The sequence below is a fragment of the Aulonocara stuartgranti genome (genome assembly GCF_965226115.1).
Source record: "Aulonocara stuartgranti genome assembly, chromosome: 6".
In the NCBI taxonomy this organism is placed as follows: domain Eukaryota; kingdom Metazoa; phylum Chordata; class Actinopteri; order Cichliformes; family Cichlidae; genus Aulonocara; species Aulonocara stuartgranti.
The window spans coordinates 29,631,389-29,655,832 of record NC_138944.1 but is presented as its reverse complement, the minus strand read 5'-3'; the positions used below and the strand labels follow the sequence as shown (position 1 = coordinate 29,655,832).

Below are 24,444 nucleotides of genomic sequence, written 5' to 3'. Positions count from 1 at the left end.
TTTGAATATCTCAAGATGGATCTAAGCTGCATCCGCTCAGAAATATCATGAGACTACTTCAAACTAATGCACTAAACTTAATTGTTTTCAATCATTTTAAACATTTTGATTAGCCAGTGTGACTTTCTTTCAGGATTTGGGAGCGAACATTTGAAAAGAGAAAATGTGTAGCTGTATAAAACTACAGATCATCTTGGTGTGTGCGATCACACAAGCCACAGTATTCCTTGGCAACACTCCAACTCAAGAGTATTCAGTAATCATTAATACCTCATTACATGTTAACATGAGTACTCAATACTTAGTGCAGCATTCAGTGTCCTTTTTGTGAAGGTAGCTTGCAGTGTTGCAATGTTATTTTACATCGTGAGCCACTTACAACCCACTTTGATCTTAAGTGGGCTGGACCAGTGAAACTCACCTGTTTGTCAGCGTAAAGAAATTTAACTACACATTTAATCCTATATTTAATTAAAGAAAAAGAAGTGCAGTTTTTCTACATGATACAGAAATGCTTCAGCAGTAAATGAAAGACATCTGTCAGCACGACTCTTCAGCTTAAATTCTGAAAAACAAACATGTAAAAAGACAGAGAGGGTTCTGGTATCCGATTGCCCAGACTGTCTGGCAGTGAAAAAACATTAACTTTCTGTCATTTAACTCTTTACCTGTTACTTATTTACTTCAGTGTCGTATGAATTTCCACTGCTGAGGACTTCAGGAGAAAAGCTGCAAAATTTATGAAAACACAGTCCCCCAGCATGCCAGATTGGAGCCTTTGGTGGGCTGATTCTGGCCCCCATGCCTTATGTTTGACACCCCTGATCTAGTACTCAAACTGCCTCTGTCTCATATTTTTTGCTAAACTAATGCCTGCAGACCCACGCTCACAAACATCATCAGCTATGCCACAAAGGTAAATTGGACTTTTGTACCTCCTGCTTCATGCACACTTAAAAATTAAACAGGGTGTGCAACAGGGGTATAAAGTGCCGAGCCAATAGCCCCTTGGGTGCCCCACTTTACTCAGTGCTAATGGGCCACAGGTATCTTTGACCTTGGCCTGTAAACCTTTGTGACCACATGTAAAGTCTGTGTGACGCTGACAATAAACCATCCACAAACAGAGCTGTAAAAGTGCTCAAACCGAGCAGGACCACATTTCCCAGTGATGACGCACACACACACACAGCAGGAGAAAGCATCACCAGCAGCGCTAAATGTTTCTGTTTTCCTTCTATATGTATTTCCTTCCGTCTGCTAGCGCCCCCTGTCGGGAATTATCAGTAACTCTCAGCAGTCTGGCCGTCCCAGCGCCGCCCGCAGGAGCTTCCAAGTTCACAAACCGCTGGCTGTGTTTGGATAGTTTGGATAGCTGTCCCACGGAGTCAGATACCACAGCCTCAGCGTTGTTACAGTTGTTGTGCTTTGGATGAACACACGGACTCCAGGTCAACTTTCTGTTTTTGTTTTCGGGCCTCTAACATTTGAGCGTTTAAACTTTCTTTTGTTGCTTTCTGGCTTTGTTTCTGTGTCCAGAGTGATTTCTGTGGATGGCGAGGTCTAACCAAGATGGACACGGGCTGTCTGCCGGTTGAAGACTAGATAACGGCTTCTCAAACTAAATGTAGACTTTATTTTTTTACGCGTGTTTATCGTGTTTATCCGTGAAATTTGTAGTCGCACCATTTCCATCCCGGGGGTGGGGGATCAAAATCCTATAATGAACATTTTCCCACTGGAGTTTCGGTAAACTTTTCCCACGACTCGCCATGTCGGGAGTGGTCCGCACCCTGAGCCGCTGTCTGCTCCCGGCCGAGGCCAGCCGGGACCCTGTCGGCAGCAAGGAGAGGAGCCGGGAGAGAGACGCGGCGCAAGAGCGGGAGGCGAGGCGCAGGAGTCGGGAGATAGACGCGATGATCGCCCGGGAGAGGAGAGCCATTCGGCGGCTGGTGAAGATCCTCCTGCTCGGGGCCGGGGAGAGCGGAAAGTCCACATTCCTCAAACAGATGCGCATCATTAACGGGCAGGAGTTTGATCAGAAGGCACTTCTGGATTTCCGGGACACAATCTATGAGAATATACTGAAGGTAAAGACGTGGCTCGAGGGGGCCTTCATCCTCCACATATCTAATGTTTGCCGTGTTTGTTAAACATCCAAATCGTGTTTTATATCTGAGAAGGACAACAGTGAGGGGGCATTTTGAAAGTTTTCACAAGTAATTGACACTTTAGGTCACCGTGGCTCTAACTATTCAGATTTTTTGAATGAGTTGCTTATGTCTTAGCTTTTATAATAAATCTGATTGATTTTTATTTTTTTAAGACAGCCAAAACATTTTCTGAGGAAAATCAAGATGATGGGAACAATTTATATCTGCAGGCCTGGGCCATTAGCGACTAAGGTTCACACACTTATTTAAACACACACAGAGGTCTGTTGACATAGTGCATATTTTTATCCTGAAGTGAGTCTATGTGTGTGTGTGCGTCCTGTCCCTTTGTTTGCTGTCATGGCTGGGCCTCCTTCACCAGCTAACAATACCAGACTATTCCTGAGGGATGAGCACATCCGTCCTGAGTGCCACACAGCCCAGACGAGGATGATAAGAGCCTGCACTTCTGCACAGACAAGACAGTATTCAGTACCCTCCCCCAAACACAAGTATACAGTGACCGTCCTGTCTCGGGCCAGATCAAGAACACAATCTTCCCACACACCACATACTTTACCAGCAGCCAAACTCCGGAAAACACACACAATGCGCGATGTGTAGGAGCTGATAGGCCAGGCCAAAACTACCAGCTATTACCCCGCTTAAAACATCTGTAATTCCCTCACCAGCGCTGCAGTCATTCGTCATGTAAAGTATATAAAGAGCGAATGTTAGTATTAGGGTTGTAAGTGGAAGTTATTTTCATTAATGATTAATCGTTTCTGTTTTATCCCTCTGTTCAGTGTCTGCTCTTTTCCCCGTCTTTTTGGATGCGGCTTTTTCTTTGCAAATCTGCACAGAAGGCCACGATCCTGGAGTGACCTCACCACTGCAAGAAAAAAAAAGCTTCTGGTTGAGAAGTGATGCACTCTTGCTCAGTTGCAGATTCAGTGCTGTTTGCTGAAGAGAGTAGCACACGTGGTTGTAAAATCTGGAGTTTATTGGAGGTTCATGCAGGCAAATTGGGTGATGCTCCGCATACTCGACGTTTATGGCTTCTTTAATCAGCACAAGCTGTGCTAACATAATTGGAAAACGGTTTTCCTGATGATCAATCAGCCCTGTAACGTGATAAACGTTCACTGGGCGACACAATGTGCCACTGAAGGACTGATGGCTGCTGGAAAAAGGCCTTTGAGCATCTATGTAGATGATACAACAGCAATAATAACGAATTTATCATCAGTGGTTGAATTAATGAGCGTTAAAATCATATCTGGATAATTTGGTGTTGGAAAACGAGGACATTTTGAAGCAATCCCAGCTTAACCGAACTTAAAAAAAGTTAATCCTACATGATGTGTGTGCATCCTACATGATGTGCCTTCTTTGAGTTTGGACGCCGCTGTTTGGATTTCCCACATCACAAAGGAATAACAGCCAATCGTGTGCTAGATGCGGTTGTTGGTGGAAGATCAGTGTCACCTACCAGGTGTAGCGGGGAACCCCCTGTCTTATGGGAACCTATTGATGAAGAGTGAGAGAGCAAAGTGGGAAAGGAAGGAAAGAAGGGCGGATAAAGCTGAAAGAGAATGCACAGGTGTGCTGCACAATTAGGCCTGCAGAAATAAACAGCGGAGAGGTGGAGTTCAGATGCGGTCTGAGTGATTATCTTGTCAAGCGGTGGATAAATCTGTGGTTTAACCATTGTCAGAGGAAAACCCCTCTGATCTAAGTTAGCCTTAACTAGCAAGTAAATGATCACTGAGTCATTTTGGACTTTTGAGGTGCATTTCTTTATCACAATAGAAGATAAATACCAGCAATAAAAAAGAGCTAATTTTTCTAAACTGAGCATGTGATGGCTGCTCCCTTCTCTTATCTCTGGTAGCTTTTATCTCTCATTGCCTTTCTTGAATTTCTTTGAAGTATTCGCCTGCTTTTTTTCTCTCTCTTTTTTTCTTCTTTTTTGGCTCGTTTGGTTCACAGCAGATATTTTGGCACCGGCTGCCCGCTCATGTGTTGTGTTTTGTGGCTGGTGTTGATGTCACTTGCAGTCCCATCGTTCACTGGGGCTCCGTGGGCTCAGAAGGCAGGCGTCGCTTTAGAGGAGGAGGAGGTCAGTGCAGTTCGCGGGGTGGACTGCATTAACGCAGGAAAGAGAGCCGCTTTTCAATACAACATTTATAAATGAAACTGAACCCTGCCAGCTCCAGCCATCTGCCGGAGGCAACTGCTACTAACGCTGCTGACCACGCCATGACTGTGAGAAGCCCATCAGCTCAGACATCAGATTTTAATGTTTTTTCGCCCCGTGTGGTCAGATACTGAGGGCCAGTAACACATAAAATGAGCTTTTCAATCAAAGTCTGTTACTCATTTAAATTTGTGCGTCCTGTGGCGTTGCCCTCTACGGCTGGGGAGGAGGTGAAGTTTGGTTGGAGTTAACAGGAAGCAGAAGATTCAAATACTAAATCCCCATATATCCTATGTAAAAAAATCTTCTGAGCTGTTTTTTTCCTTTTCTTGTCTTATTGATATTTCCTCCGTCTACTCTATGTAGCTGGTTTTACACGTGGATGTCAGGCGAATGAAGTAAGGATATTGTACACTCGGAGTCTGCTTCACATTCAGTCTGACTATCTGTTTGCTTCAGGCTGCCTGAGCAGCGCGTGCAGGGCCCGCAGCAAAGTACGACCACTCCTTCGCTGTGAATTCGCTAGACTGCTTCCTGCATAAATTTAACCTGGGAATTATTTAACTTGATCGCCCAGACTTTGTGCTGCCGAGCTGGGAGGATTTTACATTTTCACCTCTTTAAGGTATAGCTTGGAAAAGTTCAGGGGTGCCAGTGCATGTGTGGAAGTATCCTATGTCAGTCACATAAGGAAGTTGTCCGGTCAAAAACTGGGTCATAGTTGTGGGAAGTATGCAACCTGCACTTCCTGGGAAGTAAAGCGAATGTTGTTTATGGCCTTTGTGCATGCATATGTTCAAATGTTTATAACCAGATAATCAGTGATAAACTAGAATTACTCTGAATCAGTTTACAACAAGAGTTACAACATCCATGCAACACCTGTCCATCCATCCACCTTTCCTTCCACTTATCCAGTTTCTGGTCAGTGGGGGGAAGGTAGTGGTTGGAACCATTCACACTCGTAATTACACCTACGGCCAATTTAGAATTGCAAATTAACCTAACCCAGGGAGAACCAACACAAGCACAGGGAGATAACTCCACAGAGGTCCCAGCTGGTGGATTTGAACCTGGGGCCTCCTCGCTGTGAGGCAGCAGTGCCAGCCATCTGTCTGTCATTTCTGTGTAATTACCAACATGTTCAGACTCATAACAGTAAGCAAACCTGACTTCCAGTGTTTAGCCCTACCTTTGTTCCCCTTTTTCTAGCTGAGATTCACAGTAACCCATGAGCGGCAGACCAGAAATGCACACAAGCTGACGTCATCTGAACGTCCGGATAACGCACAAGCTAGTTCTCGTTAGAGAATGTGTGCAGTCCTCTGGTACTGACCTCTTAGATCGGCCAAAGCAAAGGCAACGTCAGTCATCTGAATTCTTCGGAGGCTTTGAAACTGAGCTGCACATAACTGACTTGCTACAGGCAGACAGTGACAGGCTGATCGGCATGGAAGCAGACAGTGGAGTAAACATGCGGGCACTCAGGAAGAGACGTAGACAGGAATATGGAGGATTATGATACAAATGAGGCAGATTAGTAAATTGATAAGGCTCGTGTCATGAGTCGATGTGACTCACTCAAAGCTCACACGGTCATTCTGCTTTGGGAAGTTCGCTGCGTCCACGCTGGTAGTGGGTCTGCATGTTCGTCACATTAATGCAGCATGTGTGTTTGTGTGTGTCTTTGTTTTAAGCACCACTGTGGGATTTCCTCACTTGTTTAGGTTCACATCCATCTCACTCATTCCTAAAAACAAAAACAGCATTTCTGAACAAAAAGTCTGAACAGGCTCAGACTTGAAATCACTCCACAACACTGAGTCACAGAGGGCAGCCAAGTCAGACTGCACACACACGCGCACATGAAATAGACATACATTGTAGATACATTAGTCAAACCTTCTTTTCACTCTTTGCATTTGCCTTTTTTTTTGTTATAGCCATGTTCAAAAGCGTGGGTGGTGGGGGCTCTCTCTCTTTGACTTCCTGGTTTTCACATGTTATTTGTAAAGACGACGCTGAGCCGGGTCTGGAGATGTTGATGTTGTGGGTGTGTAAAAGCCTCTTCAGTGTGAGATTAAGCAATACAAATAAATTTGACTATTGCAAAAGATTCAGATGGGTCATGAGTCATTGACAGACACACACAGAGCACACGTACTTTGACCCCTGAGACACTCTTAAATTATTCACAGCAGAGTCATTGTAACGATCCATAGAACAGATGAGCAACAACTCTTTAATAATTCAGCCGCTCTGGACTTGGAGATGCTGTGAAATACGCCTCACATTTGCAGTGAGTTAGTAAGAGCCGGTGAGGGTGTAATGGATCGGCGCGAGCTCACCGATTCAAAAATCAAAGGTTTTTATAGCTAACTTACATTTTTGGTGATGCTCGCAGTTGTTCACAAGAATTGGCTGGAGAGAGAGAGAGAGAGAAAAAAGAAGTATATATTTATAGTTGCTGTGTGAAGCGGGCGTAAATGCTGCATCATCACTTCCAGAAAGTTACAGCCCACCTCAATCTGACATCTGGAGTAGCTGTTCAAGAGACTAGATGACGGAAATAGAAAAAAGTAGAACTGAAGGAGGAATATTCAGTCTCAGGAAGAGACCTCCCACACAGATCCCACATGGTTCTCCTCAAAAAACCACCAGCAGCCACACGTGTATGCGTTCAGAGTGTGACTTAAATGCATGAGTTTCAGCGTTAAAGTTACTCCATGTTTACGAGGAATGCTAGACTCTTTTTTTTCCTCCCATCTGTGTGGTAAGAAAAATATCTGCGACATTAAGACAGGCGGCTGCTCTTCTTGTGTGTGTCTGCAGGGCATGCGTGTGCTGGTGGATGCCCGCGACAAGCTGGGTATCAGCTGGCAGAGCTGTGAAAATGAGAAGCAGGGCATGCTGGTGATGTCGTGGGAGGGCCGCGTAGGCGCTTCGGGGGTCGAGCCCAGTGAGTTCCAGCTGTACGTAATGGCGCTGAGCGCGCTCTGGGCGGACGCCGGCATACAGGAGGCCTACACGAGACGCTCCGAGTTCCAGCTGGTGAGTAGACATTATTCTCAGTCCTTTTAATATCCTCCCACGCCCCTACGAACTTTCATCACTAACCACCTGAGACATCCAAAAGTGGTAATTTTAACTGGATGATGTTTAACCCTTGTAATTATATGAAAGTGATTATTGCTATAGAAACTCTGCAAGATGCAGTAAAGTCAGTCTGTGCTTTTCATGGCAACAAGCTGCAGTACTCTGAGGTGGTGAGAGGGTGCAAAGCAAGAAGGGAGGGCAAGGTGCTCGTGTGCCAGTGCTGCAGAAAATGAGCACTTAAATCAAAGCGTTGTTTGGAATATTCAGCTTTATTATCATCTGAGCAATTTAGTATGACTTTTCTGCTCGAGTGCTTTTTCATGTGCTTTCAGTTGCAACATATGATGCCAGGGCATGCACCGATGTAGCTGCTATTGTGTTTGTTATAGTTAAACCAAAGCAAATCACCAGTGAAACAAACTGTTATCCTACTTGTACTCTTTTCCCCTGCTTTACACACATATGTGGATGTTTTTTAGATTAGCTGAACCATTGCAAAATATTTCCCTGATCCTTTTTGCTGCTGCAGAAATCTCCCGTGTGGTGCAGATACCCCTCTTTGGGATTTTGTAGACTTAAAGAAAAACAATGTATATAGACGCAAACTCTTTGTAACCGTTTAAAAGGGCATTTCACTCAAAAAGTGTTTGTTGTCTTTTGTAAACCCAGTCAATAGAAAAAGAAGAGCAAAGGTTCAAAATGTTTTACTCGTTCAGCAGTCTAAGGCAGAAGCTTCCAACCTTTACACATATCAGAGGCCTATGAGTGTGCACTGAAGATGCTCGTGTTTCTGTCAGTGATAGTTACAGTGCTGTAAAAAGTATTTGTCCCCTTCCAGATTCGTTAATTGTTGTCACACTTATATGTTTCAGATCATCAAGCAAATTTTAATATTAGACAAAGATGACCCGAGCAAATACAAAATGCAGGCGGGCAGCGTCGGCACCTAAGTTAGGAGCGATAACTCTTCAACAAGGCGACGTAGGAGCTTCAAATTGATGTTATAGGTGCATCTACTAAAAATCTTTTCTTCTGACCTCAAGGTTAGAGTAAGCTTTCTGAAAATCTTGTGCGTGTGATAGCTTGAAAACAAGACAACGTAGGATTTTGAAATTGATACCATAGGTGTGTCTACTGGATAAGGGGTAGTATAAGGAAGAGGACTCCTTACTACATTTATTTATATTATATTATCTGTATAGCACTTTAGAGCACACCTTCAACTTTATTAAAATCACCTTATCAAGCCCTTTTTTTTAGCATTGCACTTTAAGCATGGATTTGCACAGTAAAACATTTGCACACAATAAGTTTAATTATTTATTGACTATTTATTGGTAATTTTAAAATCAGTTGGTAGCCTTGTTTCAGATTCAGCACTGCTGCTCCTCATCAAGGAATGTGGTGGTTGTCTGTCAGGAGAGAAGAATGGTGATTGAGATTGAGATTAAGGTTTACCAGTAAGGAAAACTAATGCAAATGTGTGTGTGGGAAATCTAGGGATAAAAGTGGTGCAAAAAAGTGTCTGTAAGATATGATTACCCACCTTTCCGGGAACGACCATTGGTAAAGCGAGTGTGGTGAATCTTTTCGTGCTTGGGTTTTTGGGTTTGGTGTAAAATTAAAGTGTGAAATATTTATTAATATGAAAACGTGATATGTATTTATTTATTCTAATTGATATATTGTATACTGTGGTGGAAGGTTGGGATTTAAGAATTTACCTGAGAGTGGAAGAATGGTTTAGTCTGTGACAGCTGAACATATTTAAGGCTGCCGGTTGTCATTAGAGGGTTGATTGTGCTGTGAAGAAGCTCGACGAGTGAATTGTTGTAAGGAGAGCTGTATAGCAAATAAGTACTTTTTGTTCCACTACACTTGCCTTGGTCCATCTCACTGTTTCCAGCCGCTAAGGGCTGCCCTGTTACAGGTAGCACTGGCAGGATTTTTAAATGATGATTTCATATTATGAAAGGAAAGTAGCGACCCAAACCTACTTGGCCCTGTGTGAAAAACAGTTTTTGAAAGTTGAGTTTCATTATTGACATCCAGGTCTGATAACTGCCAGACCCGTTGAATTTTTAAAATCACTTAAATAGAATCTGCCGGACAAAGTGAAGTAAAGTCACTGACATCTGTCCATCACAAAGGGTTACAAAGTCTGAGGCTTTGGGACTCCAGTGACTACAGCGAGAAAATTTGGAGCAGTGGTGAACCTTCCCAGGAGTCACTAGCCTACTGAAGTGAGAGTGCATAGATGACTCATCCATCAGGTCACACAAGAGCCAATAACGATGTCTAAAGAACTGCGTGCTTCATATGAGTCAGTTAAGGTCAGAGTTCACGATTCTATTGGGAAAACACTCTGTGGACTGACGAGACAAAAGCTGAACCTTTTGTGTCCTGTTACATGTGCTGTAAAACTAACACAGCAGGTCATAAAAACATCATCATAGCTACAGTCAAACATGGTGGTGGTAGTGTGACGGTCTGGGGCTGCTTTGCTGCTTCAGGACGACTTGCTGTAAGTGATGGAAACATGAATTCTGCTTTTTACCAGAAAATCCCGAAGAAGAATATCCGAACATCAGTTCAAGAGACCTTGGGTTATGCAGCAGGACAATGATCTAAAACGTCTCCAGCAAGTCCACCTCTGAATGGCTCAGAAAAAACAACATGGTTTTGGAGTGGCCTCGTCAAAGTCTGGATTTATATCAAACTGAGATGTTGAGGCGTGACCTTAAACAGGCCGTTCATGCTCGAAAACCCTCGAATGTTGCTGAATTGAAACAATTATGCAAACAAAATTAAAATTCCTCCACAGTGATTTGAAAGTCATTTCCAGTTATTATAAACACTTGTTTGCAATTCTTGCTGCCAAGCGTGGCGCAACCAGTTATTAAGTTTAGGGGGCAATCACTTTTTCACATAGGTTGGGATAGATTTTTCCCTTAGTAAGTGAAATCATGTTTTAAAAACAGCATTTTGTATTTCCTCGGGTTATCTTTGGCTAAAATGAACATGTGTTTGATGATCTGAAACATTGAAGTGTTACTAATATGAAAAAAAATAAGAAATCTGGAAGTGGGCTGATACTTTCCCACGGCACTCTACAATGTCCAGTTCTTCATTAGTGTTATTTTCTAGTTTCTTCTGTACACTTCCCACCTTATAATACTTAACATGATTTATGTGGTATTATGTAAAGAAATATATGAATATACTGAAATCTCTGACACAGTGTAGTCTGGGGTTTTTTGTTGTTTAAACCAGATAAACTGGCTTTAAGCTTTGGCCAAAGAAAATGTCAAGTAAAATAACGTCTGACCTTTCTGTTAAAGAAGCAGCTTAAATGACTTTTGAGGACGTATCTTTGATATCTAACATCCAAAGTGAACATTTCTTTGAATATCTACAGCTCTGGAGTTTGGTCTCTTCAGTTCCTGAGCTTAACAAAATATTACCAGGAATTGCAACACTAATGGTTTGATTTCATTAGTGTTCTCTTGGCTTTCATCTGGCTTCCATGAAACCTCAATATCGCAGCTTGATGCATGAGGGTCAGATTAAGAAAAGGATATTTCAAAATAATAACTGGAACAGCTCTGACACAAACAGCTACCGCTAATTTAAGAGCTACTTTGATGTAACTGGTTGTATGTGAACTGATGTAACCCGCTCTCATATTGGAAGAATGTAACAGTAATGTGTCCGACGCATGTTTTAAATGTAACGCAATACGGGGAACGTTTATTCTTGCATTGTACTTGGCGGTGTGACAAAAAGGGGTTGGTGAGCTGAACAATGAAATTATGATAACTTGGCTTCTAAATAATCCTCCAGAGTCCAAGACGGCATTCGAATGCATTGTGTCCAGATCTCAGTTCTCAAACTGAAGGATGTACATGTTATTTTGCTATATCGAGAGCAAAACAAATCATTGCTTTTAACTGCAAAACTCGAGCACGAATTTCCTGGTAGACACCTCGGGAAGATGATTATTCGGGTTAAAGCCGCGGTAACCCCCAGAATCGGTGGGAGACGTGTTTAAAAGGTTGTTGTAATGGTGTGCCTTTCTTCTTGAAGGTGCCGCTGGCTTCTGAGGCTGAAATTGTCACATTGTTTATAATGATTTTGTAAGAGTAAGGGAGATGCTAAGAGAGAGCGCGAGAGAGAAAGAGGGGCTGTTGTTTTACTAAAGCTTGTTGTAAACTTGTAGTGTGTGTATATACTGCATAACAATGCAATAAAACACAAAAACGATAAAGCCGTAATAATGCAGTACATTGTCCAGCTCAGATATATTAGTTTCCCTTTTTGCTTTTTAGCCCAGTTCATCATCTTCAGCTCTCTTGGGTGAGAATGCATTTAATTAACAGGCTTTAACTTTTCCATAAACTATAAACAGCGATCAGCCACCGCAAAGCCACGGGTCTAATAGTGTTGATTTCCGTACACTGTTGACGCAGCTGACCTGCTGGAGCTTGGACACGTCCTCTGTGGTCCTGAGCAGCGGGATGTGAGCAGTGGATCCTTTGGCTGCCGGGGCCTTCCTGGATCACATTTTTCCTGTTGCATTGTGTAGATGCTCACTTGCATTGGGATAATTGGGACGGGGATCATTATCGTCTCATGTGTGATTTGTAGTTCGTGGATATTTAAAAGTAGAATGGGAGGCATAGCCTTCAGCTGTCACCAGCTCACAGTTTGGACAGCCTCTCTACTACTAAGATCAGGCCTAAAACTTTCCTTTCTGAGAAAACACATAGTTTTTATCACTCACCTTTTTCTCTGCACTCTGCATTTAACCATTAGTTATTATTCATTTCTGGCTCTCCATTGTCCCCCTCACCCCCAACCATTCGTGGCACATGGCCGCGCCTCCCTGCGCCTCGTCCTTCTTGTGGTTTCTTCCTGTTAAGAAAGAGTTTTTTCTCCCCACTGTCGCCATGTGCTTGCTCACAGGCTCATTTGATTGTCTTTACCTTTCAATATGAAGCACCTTGATGCGATTGCTGTTGTGATGTCGCACTATATAAATAAAATTGAATTGAACTGAATCGAATCTCCGAAATTGTCAAGCTGGTTGTCAAGGTCAACTCCCGGGGCTCTTTTTCATGTTCTTTGAAGCATTCCTGAGCCTTTCTGCTGCACTGAGTAGTTAGCCTGAAGAAAAAAACTTTGCACTGTAGCCTTGCATTCCACTTCTGTAGTCATATTGATGTGGAGAGCAGGAGATATTTGCATGGTAACTGATTTACCTCAGCCTGTTTTCTCTGATCTAATAGTCTCTGATGTGCTCAAAACATCCGAGAGAGCAACCGGATCACATTAGAAATGCTTATACCTGCCAGCTGAAAAAGAAGCTGCAGTTAACTGTTTAGTACTGCACCGAGTGAAGCCAAAGTATTTATTGTCTTTTCGCATAACTTCCTTATCTCGCTCGCTCGCTTTCATTTTTTTTTGTTTTGGAGACGTTGCAAAGATGTAATTATTTTCCTCTTGACTGTAAATGGAGCCACTGAAGTGCACTCTGTGGAGTCTCTTCTCCTGAATTACATCCAGCAAACACAAACGTGAAACTCCTCACAGACAGCAGAGCAGTTCTTCTCCCTTTTAACAACGTGCAGAACATTAAACACACACAGATCAACACCAGTGGGTTGCACAAGAAATGTTTTCTTTATAGGCAACGACCACTCACCACGAGTGCACAGAAGATATGCAAGTTATTACAGTGAAAGTGATGGAGGACATTTTTATCATCATCTTTGTCTCTCTTCCTAAGGTTTTACATCCACAAAATCATCATCAGAAGGCATCATAACATTTCGTTATGTCATTTTACAAAACAGTGAACCAGATAAGCTTTTAAAAATAAGTGAAACGCTCAAAACTCATATGAAACTTCCTAAGATGAGTCACGTCTGGCAGATATTTTTTCTGCTGTCTTTAGCCCGAGCAGCCTTTGCTTTTTTTTCCAAGTTCATCTTTTATTCTCCCGTCTCGCAGGAACAAAAACAAATAGACTCCTTTCAACAGCCACTTGCTATATTTTAAAGAACATTTTGTGAGAAACAGACCGGCTAGAGAAACCATTTGTCCAATAAACGTCTACAGATATGCTGTGAAGGGCCGGACAGCTTGTCAATGACACTCAATGGTTGAGCAGAATGATCGCTAACCATATTGTCAACAGAGGGAATGTCTCACGGCATCGGCATCACCAGCTGGGCTCGCTGTCTGTGCTCCGTGCATTGGCTGTAACAGCTAGTTTTATTTGGACTTTATTGAAAGTGATGCAGCAGCTTTACTGTCTGCTCGGGGCTGTGAGGACGACCTTTAACCTTGTTACGCTTTTATCGGTGACAAAACAAGCTGGAGTCACATAGAAGGTGCTTACGTCTCTGTCTCCGCTGTCTCACACTCAACAAACTGTGTGCGCGTGCTTGAGATGTACAGCTCTGGGTCAGACCGCTTTGTCTTATCTGGAGTTGCTGCGTGATAAAGTTAGTGTGTTACAGCCGCACACAGGCCTGCAGGCATCGTTCTCTCTAAAGGCCAGCACGCATAGGACTCGCATTTAGAGGCGTTTTTGATGCTCGTGGCCTGGTGCCACTCTATCAGCAGACTTGTTCAAAAGTATCAATCTACACTGACTCTGAAACACGCGCAATCTGCTCGTCACCTCAAGACAGCTATTTAAATCGCTGCTGTTCCAGTGTTGTGAATGATGTACAGTCTGTGTGGGCTAAGTGGACTGAGTGCTTCGGTTCAGCTCTTGATTTGCTTTAAAGTGGAGTAAAGCTGGTGAAAGTCAGTGTTTTTCTGATTGTCAGCAAATTCCGTAAAGAAACCAAAAACAGCAATGCATTAAACACCTGCTGGCTGTGTAGCGAACGCGCTGCACAACACTCCTTTTCTTCTGCATGGGTCCAGACTGAGTTTGAAGCAATTCTAGCAGATGTGTACCGCAGGTGTAAAGGGAACGCTTGTGTAGGTTATGATGTAAAACAGTAGTTTAGCCTCCATGTTTAAATTCTGTCCCACTGACATCATTATTGTGGCTCGGGAGGTACAGCGGGTTGTCTAGTGGCTCAATACCCAGAGTTTCACCCAATCGGAGGATGACTGTGTGCGTGAATGTTTTGGTATAGAAACAGAGGCTGAATGTGTGTGAGACTGGGTGAACGACGCTTGTAGTGAAAAACCCTTTAATTTGCATATATGCGTTTTGATTTGTATCATATTTGCTACATCTGGCTTTTTTTTTTTACAATGTATGACTTAAAAATTCATTAATTTAGTTTTTTGGGTGGAAAAGAAATCACACTGATGATGCAGAAGTGTCAAAAATTCACAAAAACTGAATGTATGAAATATGATACTCGAGGAGTTAAGGGGTTAAAGTTGTAAATTTAAAGGGGGGAAAAAAAATGTGTTTTTTAAAGTTGTAAATTTAAAGGGGGGAAAAAAAATGTGTTTTTCTTTCCTGATGAAATCAGATTGCTTCACTTCACAGGGCCCTCATCATACTCCAGAGGTCACAGGTAAACAGGAAATGCTGTGAGTTTAGTGAGGAGCTACAAGCTGATACCAAAAATAGCCGTCAGCTCATTCCAGAGCTTCTTCAAAGAGCCGACGCTTCTGATAACAAGCTTCTGCAAACTCGCGACTAAAATCACAGCATTTTCTTACTGCAAAGTATAAATGGAGTGTAAAAATCGTGCATTACATGTATTATACATGGCAGTCTGTGGCGTGTGTGGTGTGATGAAGTACATCCAGCCTTGCAAAGTGAAGTGCTGTGGTAAAAAAAGTAATAATAAATAAAAATAATAGGCATTTGTGGCTTTCTAGATGTTCAATGTCAGTGGATGATTCAGCAGTGACCCATAATACGACACTATTTGCTGTCAATTGCTACTGGTATTAAAGCACGAATGAATATGAACTGCATATCAGAGCTACCGTGCCGATCTACAACTTAAACTCTATTTTTTGATTCCTTTCATCTCTCCAGCAATTCACTGTCTGAAATCATCTAGTTTGGACTATTGGAATTGAGCAACACTGCAGATCTCATCCATGCTGCTAGTAGAGCTAAAACATTTTAACCAGTGAGCCCATGAACACTGTATTTCTATTTAATATTGGGCAATCCCTGATTCACTGTCCTGCTGCATGCAGTTATTACCAATGCACCAAATTCAAGCAGTAAGTTCCCAACACATCTAACGTGTACTACAGTGCCCAGTTGTTTTTGAAATTACTTAGACCAAGAGTGTGAAATATAAGGCGCAGGGGCCTGAATAAACCTGCCAAACTGCACACGTTTTCTCAGGGATTAAATGTGTGGTTAGACACTGGAAGAAAGGGGATTTTCACTGGCCCTAACCTAACATCAAAGTGGCCCATGATGTAAAATAGTTTAAGTCAGGGATGTCAAACTTAACTTTATATTTGTCATCTCTTTTTTAAATGATTTATGTGCATGTGCTTGGGGCCCAATCGAGGATAAAGGAAGTTAAACGCTACCTAAAAAAGTGCTGGTTTTCTTTTTCTGTTCACTTTTCGGACAAAACATGGAGCAACAGCAGCCTTATTCTCGACAGCAAGAAACCAAAATGTCTGCTGTGGAGTAAATGTGCTGAGTTAGATACTCTCCGCCTCCACTTTCTTGCCGCTCTTGGAGAGGTTTTCCGGGGACACCGCAATCAGCTTTTCCCAGGCACAACTGGGCCCGAGCTGGGCCGCGAGCAGACGGGGGAGAGGGAGGAGAGTCCGATGAGAGGAAGAGAGAAAGGGAGTGGAAAGAGATGAGCGTTGAGATGGGGAGTCTCCCACAGTGAAAATGGAGCGAAGGAAAAGGGGAGATAGTGAGGGGAAAAACAAACCCAAAGCAAGCACAGGCAAGGAGTTTGTTTACTTGTAGGCTTTTCTGTTTTCCCACCACACCCAGATAACACGCAGTTTGATACAGGACATAAACATCGAACCTCCCCTGCTCGAGGAAAACAAGGCTGTAGATCGAGGAGTGACAGTAAGTGGTGGCTGCTGTCGTCAGCGTAGGTTTAGACTTTGCACCGTTCAGAGGACTTTGAAGTCTCACAAAGGTGTAAAGAGGCTATAAACGCACAAATGCGTGCGACGCTGCACACGCACACATTTCATCGATGACTTGGGCCTTGCTGAGGTTTAACATTGTGTATAGTGTGTTTGTGGTACCCCATTTTATCTATAATGCATATCCCTGCCTTGATAGGAAGAAACATAAAATATCCCCAGAGCAGGGATTGCAAATAAGATAGTGGTGGATCTGCACCAGCTAGTGAGTGCATGTTTTAGACTGATAGATTTCAAACATAATCCCTCCCTGAACAGGAAACCTGAGCTGAAGCTGAGCACAGCTGTGTTGAAGAGTATCGGCAACAGTTTCTATTCCAGACAAATCTGGAGAAAAGTGAACTGAAATAACGCTTTTTTTTCTAGAGATTTCTTGAACTCAGCTCAGAAATATAGATCACATTGAGCATTACAGCTGAAACACTTGGTTTAGATTCATTGATTTGCCACATTGATGAGGTTTTGTAAAGTTTTCTGGATTTAATTTAAATCCAAACTGAAACTGCTTCCCCCTCAGTATTAGAAAAGTAGGAATTCCTACTTCTCGCCCTTTTAAAATTGATGATGCTGCATTTGACTTCTGTCACACCCAGCCTGCGTGTTTATCATGCACAGGTTGACAAGCAAAATTTACACTTTTTAAATGTAGCAGTTTGCTGTGTCCAATACTGTAAATTTAATAGATAACAATTTGTGAACAGTTCTTTGTCTGAAATAAGCATAGACTGAAAAGAAAAGATGGTCAACTCCAGTTTTGAAGCTGCTGTCGACAGCAGGCACAGTTTTAGCTAACAGCAGCAAACATCCTCAGATTGTGCAGGCATACATAACACAGATAACAAAACTTTAAGGTGTAATTCAGTTTAACAGGTCACGTACATGAAAATTCTTCCCTGTAAAATTGCTTGTTTCAGATGTGTCGTTGGTCTCTGGGGAACAGCTCATTTTTGGAGCCAGCCTCAAGTGGCCACTTAAGGAACTGCAGTTTTTGGCACTCAGTTTTATTAATTTATTGATTCGTTTCAACGCTCTGGAGATTAAAGCCCGACTAGCCAGTATTAGCTACTTGTTGATTAATCTGTATTGACATTTAAATTTTGGAAAAATGACAATTAAAAAGTAACGAGGACAGGGGAGAAACACCCTACAATCGTGATACCAGTGGTGATGTTGCATAGATTGTCCACTAGAGGGCAGTTTGCAACAAACAACCAGCTGATCTATTCAATTCAGTTGTGTTTATTTAGCATCAAATCATAACACGAGTCGCCTTAAGTACGGTGAAGACCCTGCAATAATAGACAAAATAGTAATATAGAGACTAAGCAGAGTCGGGAGAGTGTGAACAAATGGACATATAAATGAAGGCGATGTCTTTTTGTTTTGTGTCTCTAAAAGGAAAAAATATTGGCCAACGTATCAAGATATCTGATTTTTACAGGACTAAATATCGGTCTTAAAAATCCCGTATCATCGCTGCATGAGACACACAACAACTTCTCCGCCTGACTCACCAAGCACATCGATGACTGTGCCAGTCTGCCTGCCTCAAGAACTGGATTCATGGTGTGTCATTCAAAGCTTTTGGGCATGAAGTGTAATAGTGTTGATTCATTCTTTGTTAATAAATAAATAAAAATGTATCTATGTGGTGTCATAAAATGACACTCTGGAAAGGTCAGTGGACATTTTAAATTTTAAAATTATTCATTAGTTAATAAAAAATAGTATTTATTATTATTTGAATTGAAAGGACTGACCCACAGTAGCACTGCACTTAGTCCCACACTCAGTGACACATATACCTGTGCCCACACACACACACACACACACACACACACACACACACACACACACACACACACACAGAACAGGAGCTTATTCAGGTCTTTGCTGGAATAAAGCCTCTAATCTGCCCATTCACACCATGAATGGAGACATTCCTCCTGCCTTACTCAACACACACACAAATGCACACTCACACACGGGCTCACATACATGCACGCTCGCACACATACGTGCTCACGCCCACATGCACGCCCAGAGCTATATTTTATTCATTTACAGCTCTGCATTACCAGGCACTAAAATCCATCCTTGATCTAATAAAATAAATTCAGTCTGAAGCTTCGACCGCATGAATGATCGGACTGTTTCATTTGTGCTGATGGCAGTTGAAGCGCCCGTGGAAACGATCTGTGCTTGAGCGCGTGTGCGTGCGTGTCATTGCGTCTGCGGGCGCACACTCACGTGCGTGTCTGTGTCTGTCTGGTGTGTCTGCGTATCCCTTCATCTCTGGGAATTCCCCTCTCCCTGCTTTTCCCTCCAACCAGCCTCCCCTGCCGTTCGTGTCCGGCTGAACCAATCAGAGCCCCCCGGCTTTGTGTTTCCTATTGCCAATGACACCGTAGGTCAGCAGCGGGGTCACCGGTTCACATCTCACCCACTCAGAGGTCACGTTTCCTGGTTGTTATGGGGCATGTCAGGGCCAACATGAAGAGTAAGAGTTGTTTTTTGGAGTTTTTTTTGTAACTGTTGCTCGTTGATCAGTTTGAAAGAAACCGAAACATCTGGAAAAAGCTGCTGTCAGCACGGCATTACAGAGGAATAATGTTATATTGTAGTGTGTGCGTGTGATGCAAGTGCTAAACTGACTTTGAAACTTTGAGTTCTGTCTGACTCGCTAATCCCTCCCTCCCCCTCTCCTCTCCTGTTTTCACACGCACAGCTGTTTCCTGAGGGAGGAAGAGAAAGGTTCATTTTTAAACTTTTGTTGGGAATCAGCCTGATTCCAGTTTGAAATGCATATACCTATTATTCCTGCTTGCTTTCAGCCCATTTACAGCACATGAGAATAGCACGACACTCTGAAGATCAAGCTCCCGTGCTGTAGAGAAACCAAATAAACCTTTTTCCTCTGCTGCAGGCACCCGCTGGTCTCCATTCATTTCCAAGCAGCATGAAAATCAATTAGCAGCCTCTTAAAACCTGAGTGAGCTGTGCGATCCATTGCAGTGAAGATCGGTGTGCGCTTAAACCACATTACTATACAACAGTGGATGGTGGAGCAGTGACAAAAAAGCACACATGGTGCTCATAGTAATGGACTACACATCTCAAGTTTCAACAGTTGTCTAATTGAGTTTCGAAGCTAGCAAACATGAAAGGAACCAACCGCTGTCTGAAGTATCAGGAAAGCTACATCCAAAAACTTCAGCTGTGCTATATGCATTCAGAAAGAGTCGGCGAAGATCTTGGATAATCTTGTGTGATCTAAAGTGAAAGAGTTGATAGCACACTGGGATATTCCACCAAATTAAGTTTTGTGTGTTCAGCGCAGACACTGTGGTCATTTTTAGGTACTTCCCTGATGACTGATTCGGTGGATGTTTGCAGAGGATATGAAATGATTCGAATCATGTTCTTTCTATAGACTGGAACATGGTGAAACTGTACAGCGTGACGCATGAGTCATCTTATTGTGTTTCCTTATTCCTGTGAATTAAGTCACGTTCATCACATTTTCTTATCCTCGGTTTCATTTCCCTTCTCCGTGTAAATCGGCTGTGTGTGGAAGTCAGGTTGTGTTTTGATACGTGCCCACGTGCGACCAGATTTATTCATCACAGGGTCGCCTTGTGACGCCACAGCCTACCTTTTGTGCAGTGTGTTGTCTGTTATAATCTCTCATTTGTGTGAGTATTTCTGGTCTGTATACAGTCATGGTAAAAAGAAAGGACACCATCTGTGTACCATAGCCAGCACAAGTCTTAAAATGATGTAAATACAGCCTCAGACAGGGCTGGACTTTGACTTGTCCGTTGCAGCACCTTCATTCTTTTCTTTTTCAGCTCCTCTGATTTGCTGCTGTGCTTGGGCTCATTGACATATTGCATGAACCAATTTAGACAAAGCTTTATCTTGTCAGACAGATGACCCCACATTAGACTCTAGAATACTTTGGTACACAGAGGAGGTCATGATACACTCAGGGACTAGGTGAGTGCCCAGGTTATGTGGCTGCAAAACAAGCCCAAATCATCACCCCTCCATCACCGTGCTGACAGCTGTCGTGAGGCGTTTGCGTTGATATACTGTCTTTAGTGGCATTGTGCATTATTTCTAAACATCATCTGCCTTGTTGTCATCGGTCTAAAGAACAGCGTTCCAGATCTCTGAGTTCTTCAGATGCAGTTTTGCAAAGCTGCGCTGCCATGATCTTTTCAGAGTGTCTTTCTCCTTGCAGCCATTCCAAACAAGCCATGCCTGTTCAGTGTTTTTCTGATTGTACTGTCATGAAATTTAACATTTAACATGCTAACTGAGGCCTCCAGAGCCTGAGATGTGGCTTTTCAGTTTTTTGGACCTTCCACCCCTGCAAAGATTGGCATCTGTCTTGACTGTTTTCCATTTGTCAATAATCTTTCTCCCTGCAGAGTGATGGGATTAAAGTTACTTTAAAATGGCTTTATAGTCCTTCCCACATTGAAACAATTAACTTCTTTAAGATCATCGGTAAAGGCTTTCCTCCTTGGCGTTGTGCTAACAAACACCTAATTGCTGTGTTTACACTTGCTGATGATCAGTTAATCAAGTGCACCTGGTTGCTAATTACCATTATAAGGAGTAAGGATGTACTTGGCTTTTCACACATACTTTTTTAATGAATATATAGTAACAAAGTGTAACTATCTATCAGGATGTTGTTGAATTTTAAGAGCTGGTAGGGAGCAGATTATTTTTATTGTGTCCTGAAACGCAAAGTGAAATATCTCTGTGTTTAACTTTGTCTGGCTGCTGTTTGCTGTTAGGCAGATTATTCACTGTAAGTTTATTAAATGTGAAAATAGCTCTCTGCTCCAGCTGGAAAATTGGTGCAGTCAAATCAAACAGCTGTGTTCAGAAACAAGGTCGTTCAGAGTGCTTTACAGAGACGAAGTCGAAAACAAAGAGATATTTAAAACGCATATTTGCATAGGGGTCACGATGTGAAGCATGCACAGATAAGTCATGATGGGAATATAACTACAACCTTATTGTTTCCCACGTTCACATATGTCTAGTTAAATGTATCTGGCATGCTAATGTTTACTCTAAAATGATCATCAGGGCAAATCCGAGTCGTTTCTGCCACAAACTCGATAAACGCGATGTCAGAACAGCGTTAAAACTGTGGGGGTGTGATTGTGGGCCTCTATAGAAAACAGTTTTTCTCTCTAACGGCTGATCTTTAGATCACAACACGGGGCTGTCACACCAGCACAATGAGCCGAAAGAAGCCAAAACCTGTGGTGAGCCGCACCTCGGGTTTATATTCTCTGCGGGTTTGTAACCGCGATTTTTCATATCAAAAGTCACTGTTTGATCCTTTGTTGATTGGAAAATGTGGATCAGTGCAGCTTGAATGTCATCTTGAGCTTTGAAGAGCTGTGGACTCGTGGCAGGTTCTGTGTGACACGATAATTAGATGTGATCAAGCTGCGAGCTGCACAGATGTGATGGGACTAATATGATTGTGGTCGTTCACATGGTTTCTGTCCTTTGTTGCAACGATTGATGTCTTGTTAAATTAATAACCACAATACGACAGCTTCCATGGAAATGAGAATTAAAGAAGGAAGAAATACAAGAAATGAAATCGTTCCGATAATGTGATCAAGAGCCATAATTTGATTATTTTGAGTCTTTTAAGTTTGCTTAATGCGTATAAGATGACTCAGGTCTGTGTCGCGGCTGTAATGGATTCTTTCCTTCTCGTCTGCAGAGTGAGTCGGTCAAATACTTCTTGGATAACTTGGATCGTATTGGACAACTGGTGAGTCATAGTGACTGGTTTAATCTGAAGCACACTCTGTACTTTTTACTTTGCAAGACAATGTTCTCATATCCTTTTTCAGAGCTACATTCCCAGCAAGCAAGACATTTTGTTTGCAAGGAAGGCGACTAAAGGGATTGTCGAGCACGACTTTGTCATCAAAAAGATTCCCTTTAAGATGGTGGATGTTGGAGGGCAGCGGTCCCAGAGGCAGAAGTGGTTTCAGTGCTTCGACGGGATAACCTCGATACTCTTCATGGCCTCGTCGTCGGAGTACGACCAGGTACGTGCACACACAAAAAAAAAAACACGTTATCAGCCTAATTATGAAATGCTGATGCAGTCGGAGCGTTTGGCAGACGAGTCTCTTGACTATTGGGATTGCGAAATGCACAAGAAACATCAGAGAGACACACAACATTTGCGGTAAACACAAAGCTCTCTTTGTGGTGCGCTGAGGAAACTTCATTGTTCCCACAGTCGTGGCTCGAGTTCAAGTCAGCGGTCATATGATGACGACTGAACCCTTAATTGGCATGCAGATAAGACCTGAAAAAAATAAAACTAGACAAAGAATAATGTTGAGCCAATGTGATTCCAGGTCTTGATGGAGGACCGCAGGACAAACCGTCTGGTCGAGAGTATGAACATCTTCGAGACCATCGTCAACAACAAGCTCTTCCTGAACGTGTCCATCATCCTCTTCCTCAACAAGACGGACTTGCTGGTGGAAAAGATTCGCACGGCCGACATTCGCAAGAACTTTCCTGAGTTCAGAGGAGACCCTCGCAGGCTAGAGGACGTACAGGTAACCCGAGGTTTCACAAAACTCTGAATGCAGTTGCAGATTTTGAGCGTCTTCCTAAAGTGCTCCATTATCTTTCTCAACGCAGCTTTGCAACAGTGGTAACTTTCATGCATTCCAGAAGAAGCTGCCCATACATGGGTCGCTGTAGCAGGTCATCTGCTAATCGGAAGTCTGCATGCCAAATATCCTCGGACAAGATAGTAATCCCAGTTGTGTAAATGTTAGATAAAAAGAACTTACATAAGGAAGGGTTTGCATAAATGGGAGAGAATGGGTAACTGAGGCAAGTTGTATAAAGAGCTTTGAGTGCTCAGTAGAGTAGAAAGGCTCTATCTGTTTACCATGTAAGCTAATAAGGACCGAAATTTCTGTCATCACACACGTAGGTTGTTATGGGCAACAATGAAAGATGTAAAGGAGCATTTATAAAGACGTCAGTTTATTACCAAGGCTTTATTTTAAAAAAGAAATACAGTTAACATTAATACTGCTAATTAAAGGCTTGTTTTTCTGCCAACTCATATTTTCTCTCGTTTCTGCAGAGATAATCCAGGTTGCTTCTTTAATAAGGCTTTTAGCATCCGTGACTGAAGTCAAGATAATTAATGATAATCCTAAAAGCTGGATTATAGAGCAACACTCAAAACGAGCGCATTACTAATACTACCTGGGTTTCTCTGCAACCTGTGTGTTACAGTGCAGCTTTCTAAATGTTTTTAAGTACTGGTACTGGTTTCTTACTACAAATCTCATCCATCCCATGTATGCCTTTAAACCTAATATCCATACTCGGGGTTCAAAATGCACATTAATGCAGTCAGGTATTGAACCGCTGACCTTTACAATTTTTAGCTGACTCGCTCTTTCTCCTCGCTCCTTTCTCCTGTAGACGCCGGCTTTGTGACGAGCAGATTTTAGCGCAGAAGCATAAGATTAGTAGTTTTCAGCATATTTTTAAGGGTTTAAAACATGTGAGCATTTTAACTAGTTATAAAAGAGGAAATACACCAGTATTTTTCTCACAGCCTGTAAGCCGTGTTGATCACTGTTTTGTTTTTAACCGTCAGATAGAGCATCGCTTCAAACTGAGCAGCAGCATTAGCTCCTTTCCTTTCATGAAGGATGAAAAGGAGTCACTGAAACACATTTGCTTAGCACTGAGAGCTGTTTTCAGGGCTTCCAACTCCATGCTATCTGGTTACTGAGAAACCTTCTGGAAAAGACTTATTATGCTCCCTGTAGCTCT

At 42.6% G+C, this 24,444-nt stretch overlaps 1 protein-coding gene across 1 annotated transcript in view; it reads left to right on the top strand.

Annotated features, from left to right (window-relative positions):
- The first annotated feature begins 1,291 nt into the window (after window positions 1–1,291).
- The window catches only part of gna12a (guanine nucleotide binding protein (G protein) alpha 12a), a 28,144-nt gene continuing 4,991 nt past the window's right edge, over window positions 1,292–24,444 (top strand). Inside the window, exons 1-5 of the mRNA XM_082537007.1 lie at window positions 1,292–2,090; window positions 7,186–7,404; window positions 22,340–22,390; window positions 22,473–22,673; window positions 22,992–23,198. Coding sequence (XP_082393133.1) covers window positions 1,773–2,090; window positions 7,186–7,404; window positions 22,340–22,390; window positions 22,473–22,673; window positions 22,992–23,198 — 996 coding nt within the window. The 5' untranslated portion in view covers window positions 1,292–1,772. The remainder of the gene's footprint in view (window positions 2,091–7,185; window positions 7,405–22,339; window positions 22,391–22,472; window positions 22,674–22,991; window positions 23,199–24,444) is intronic.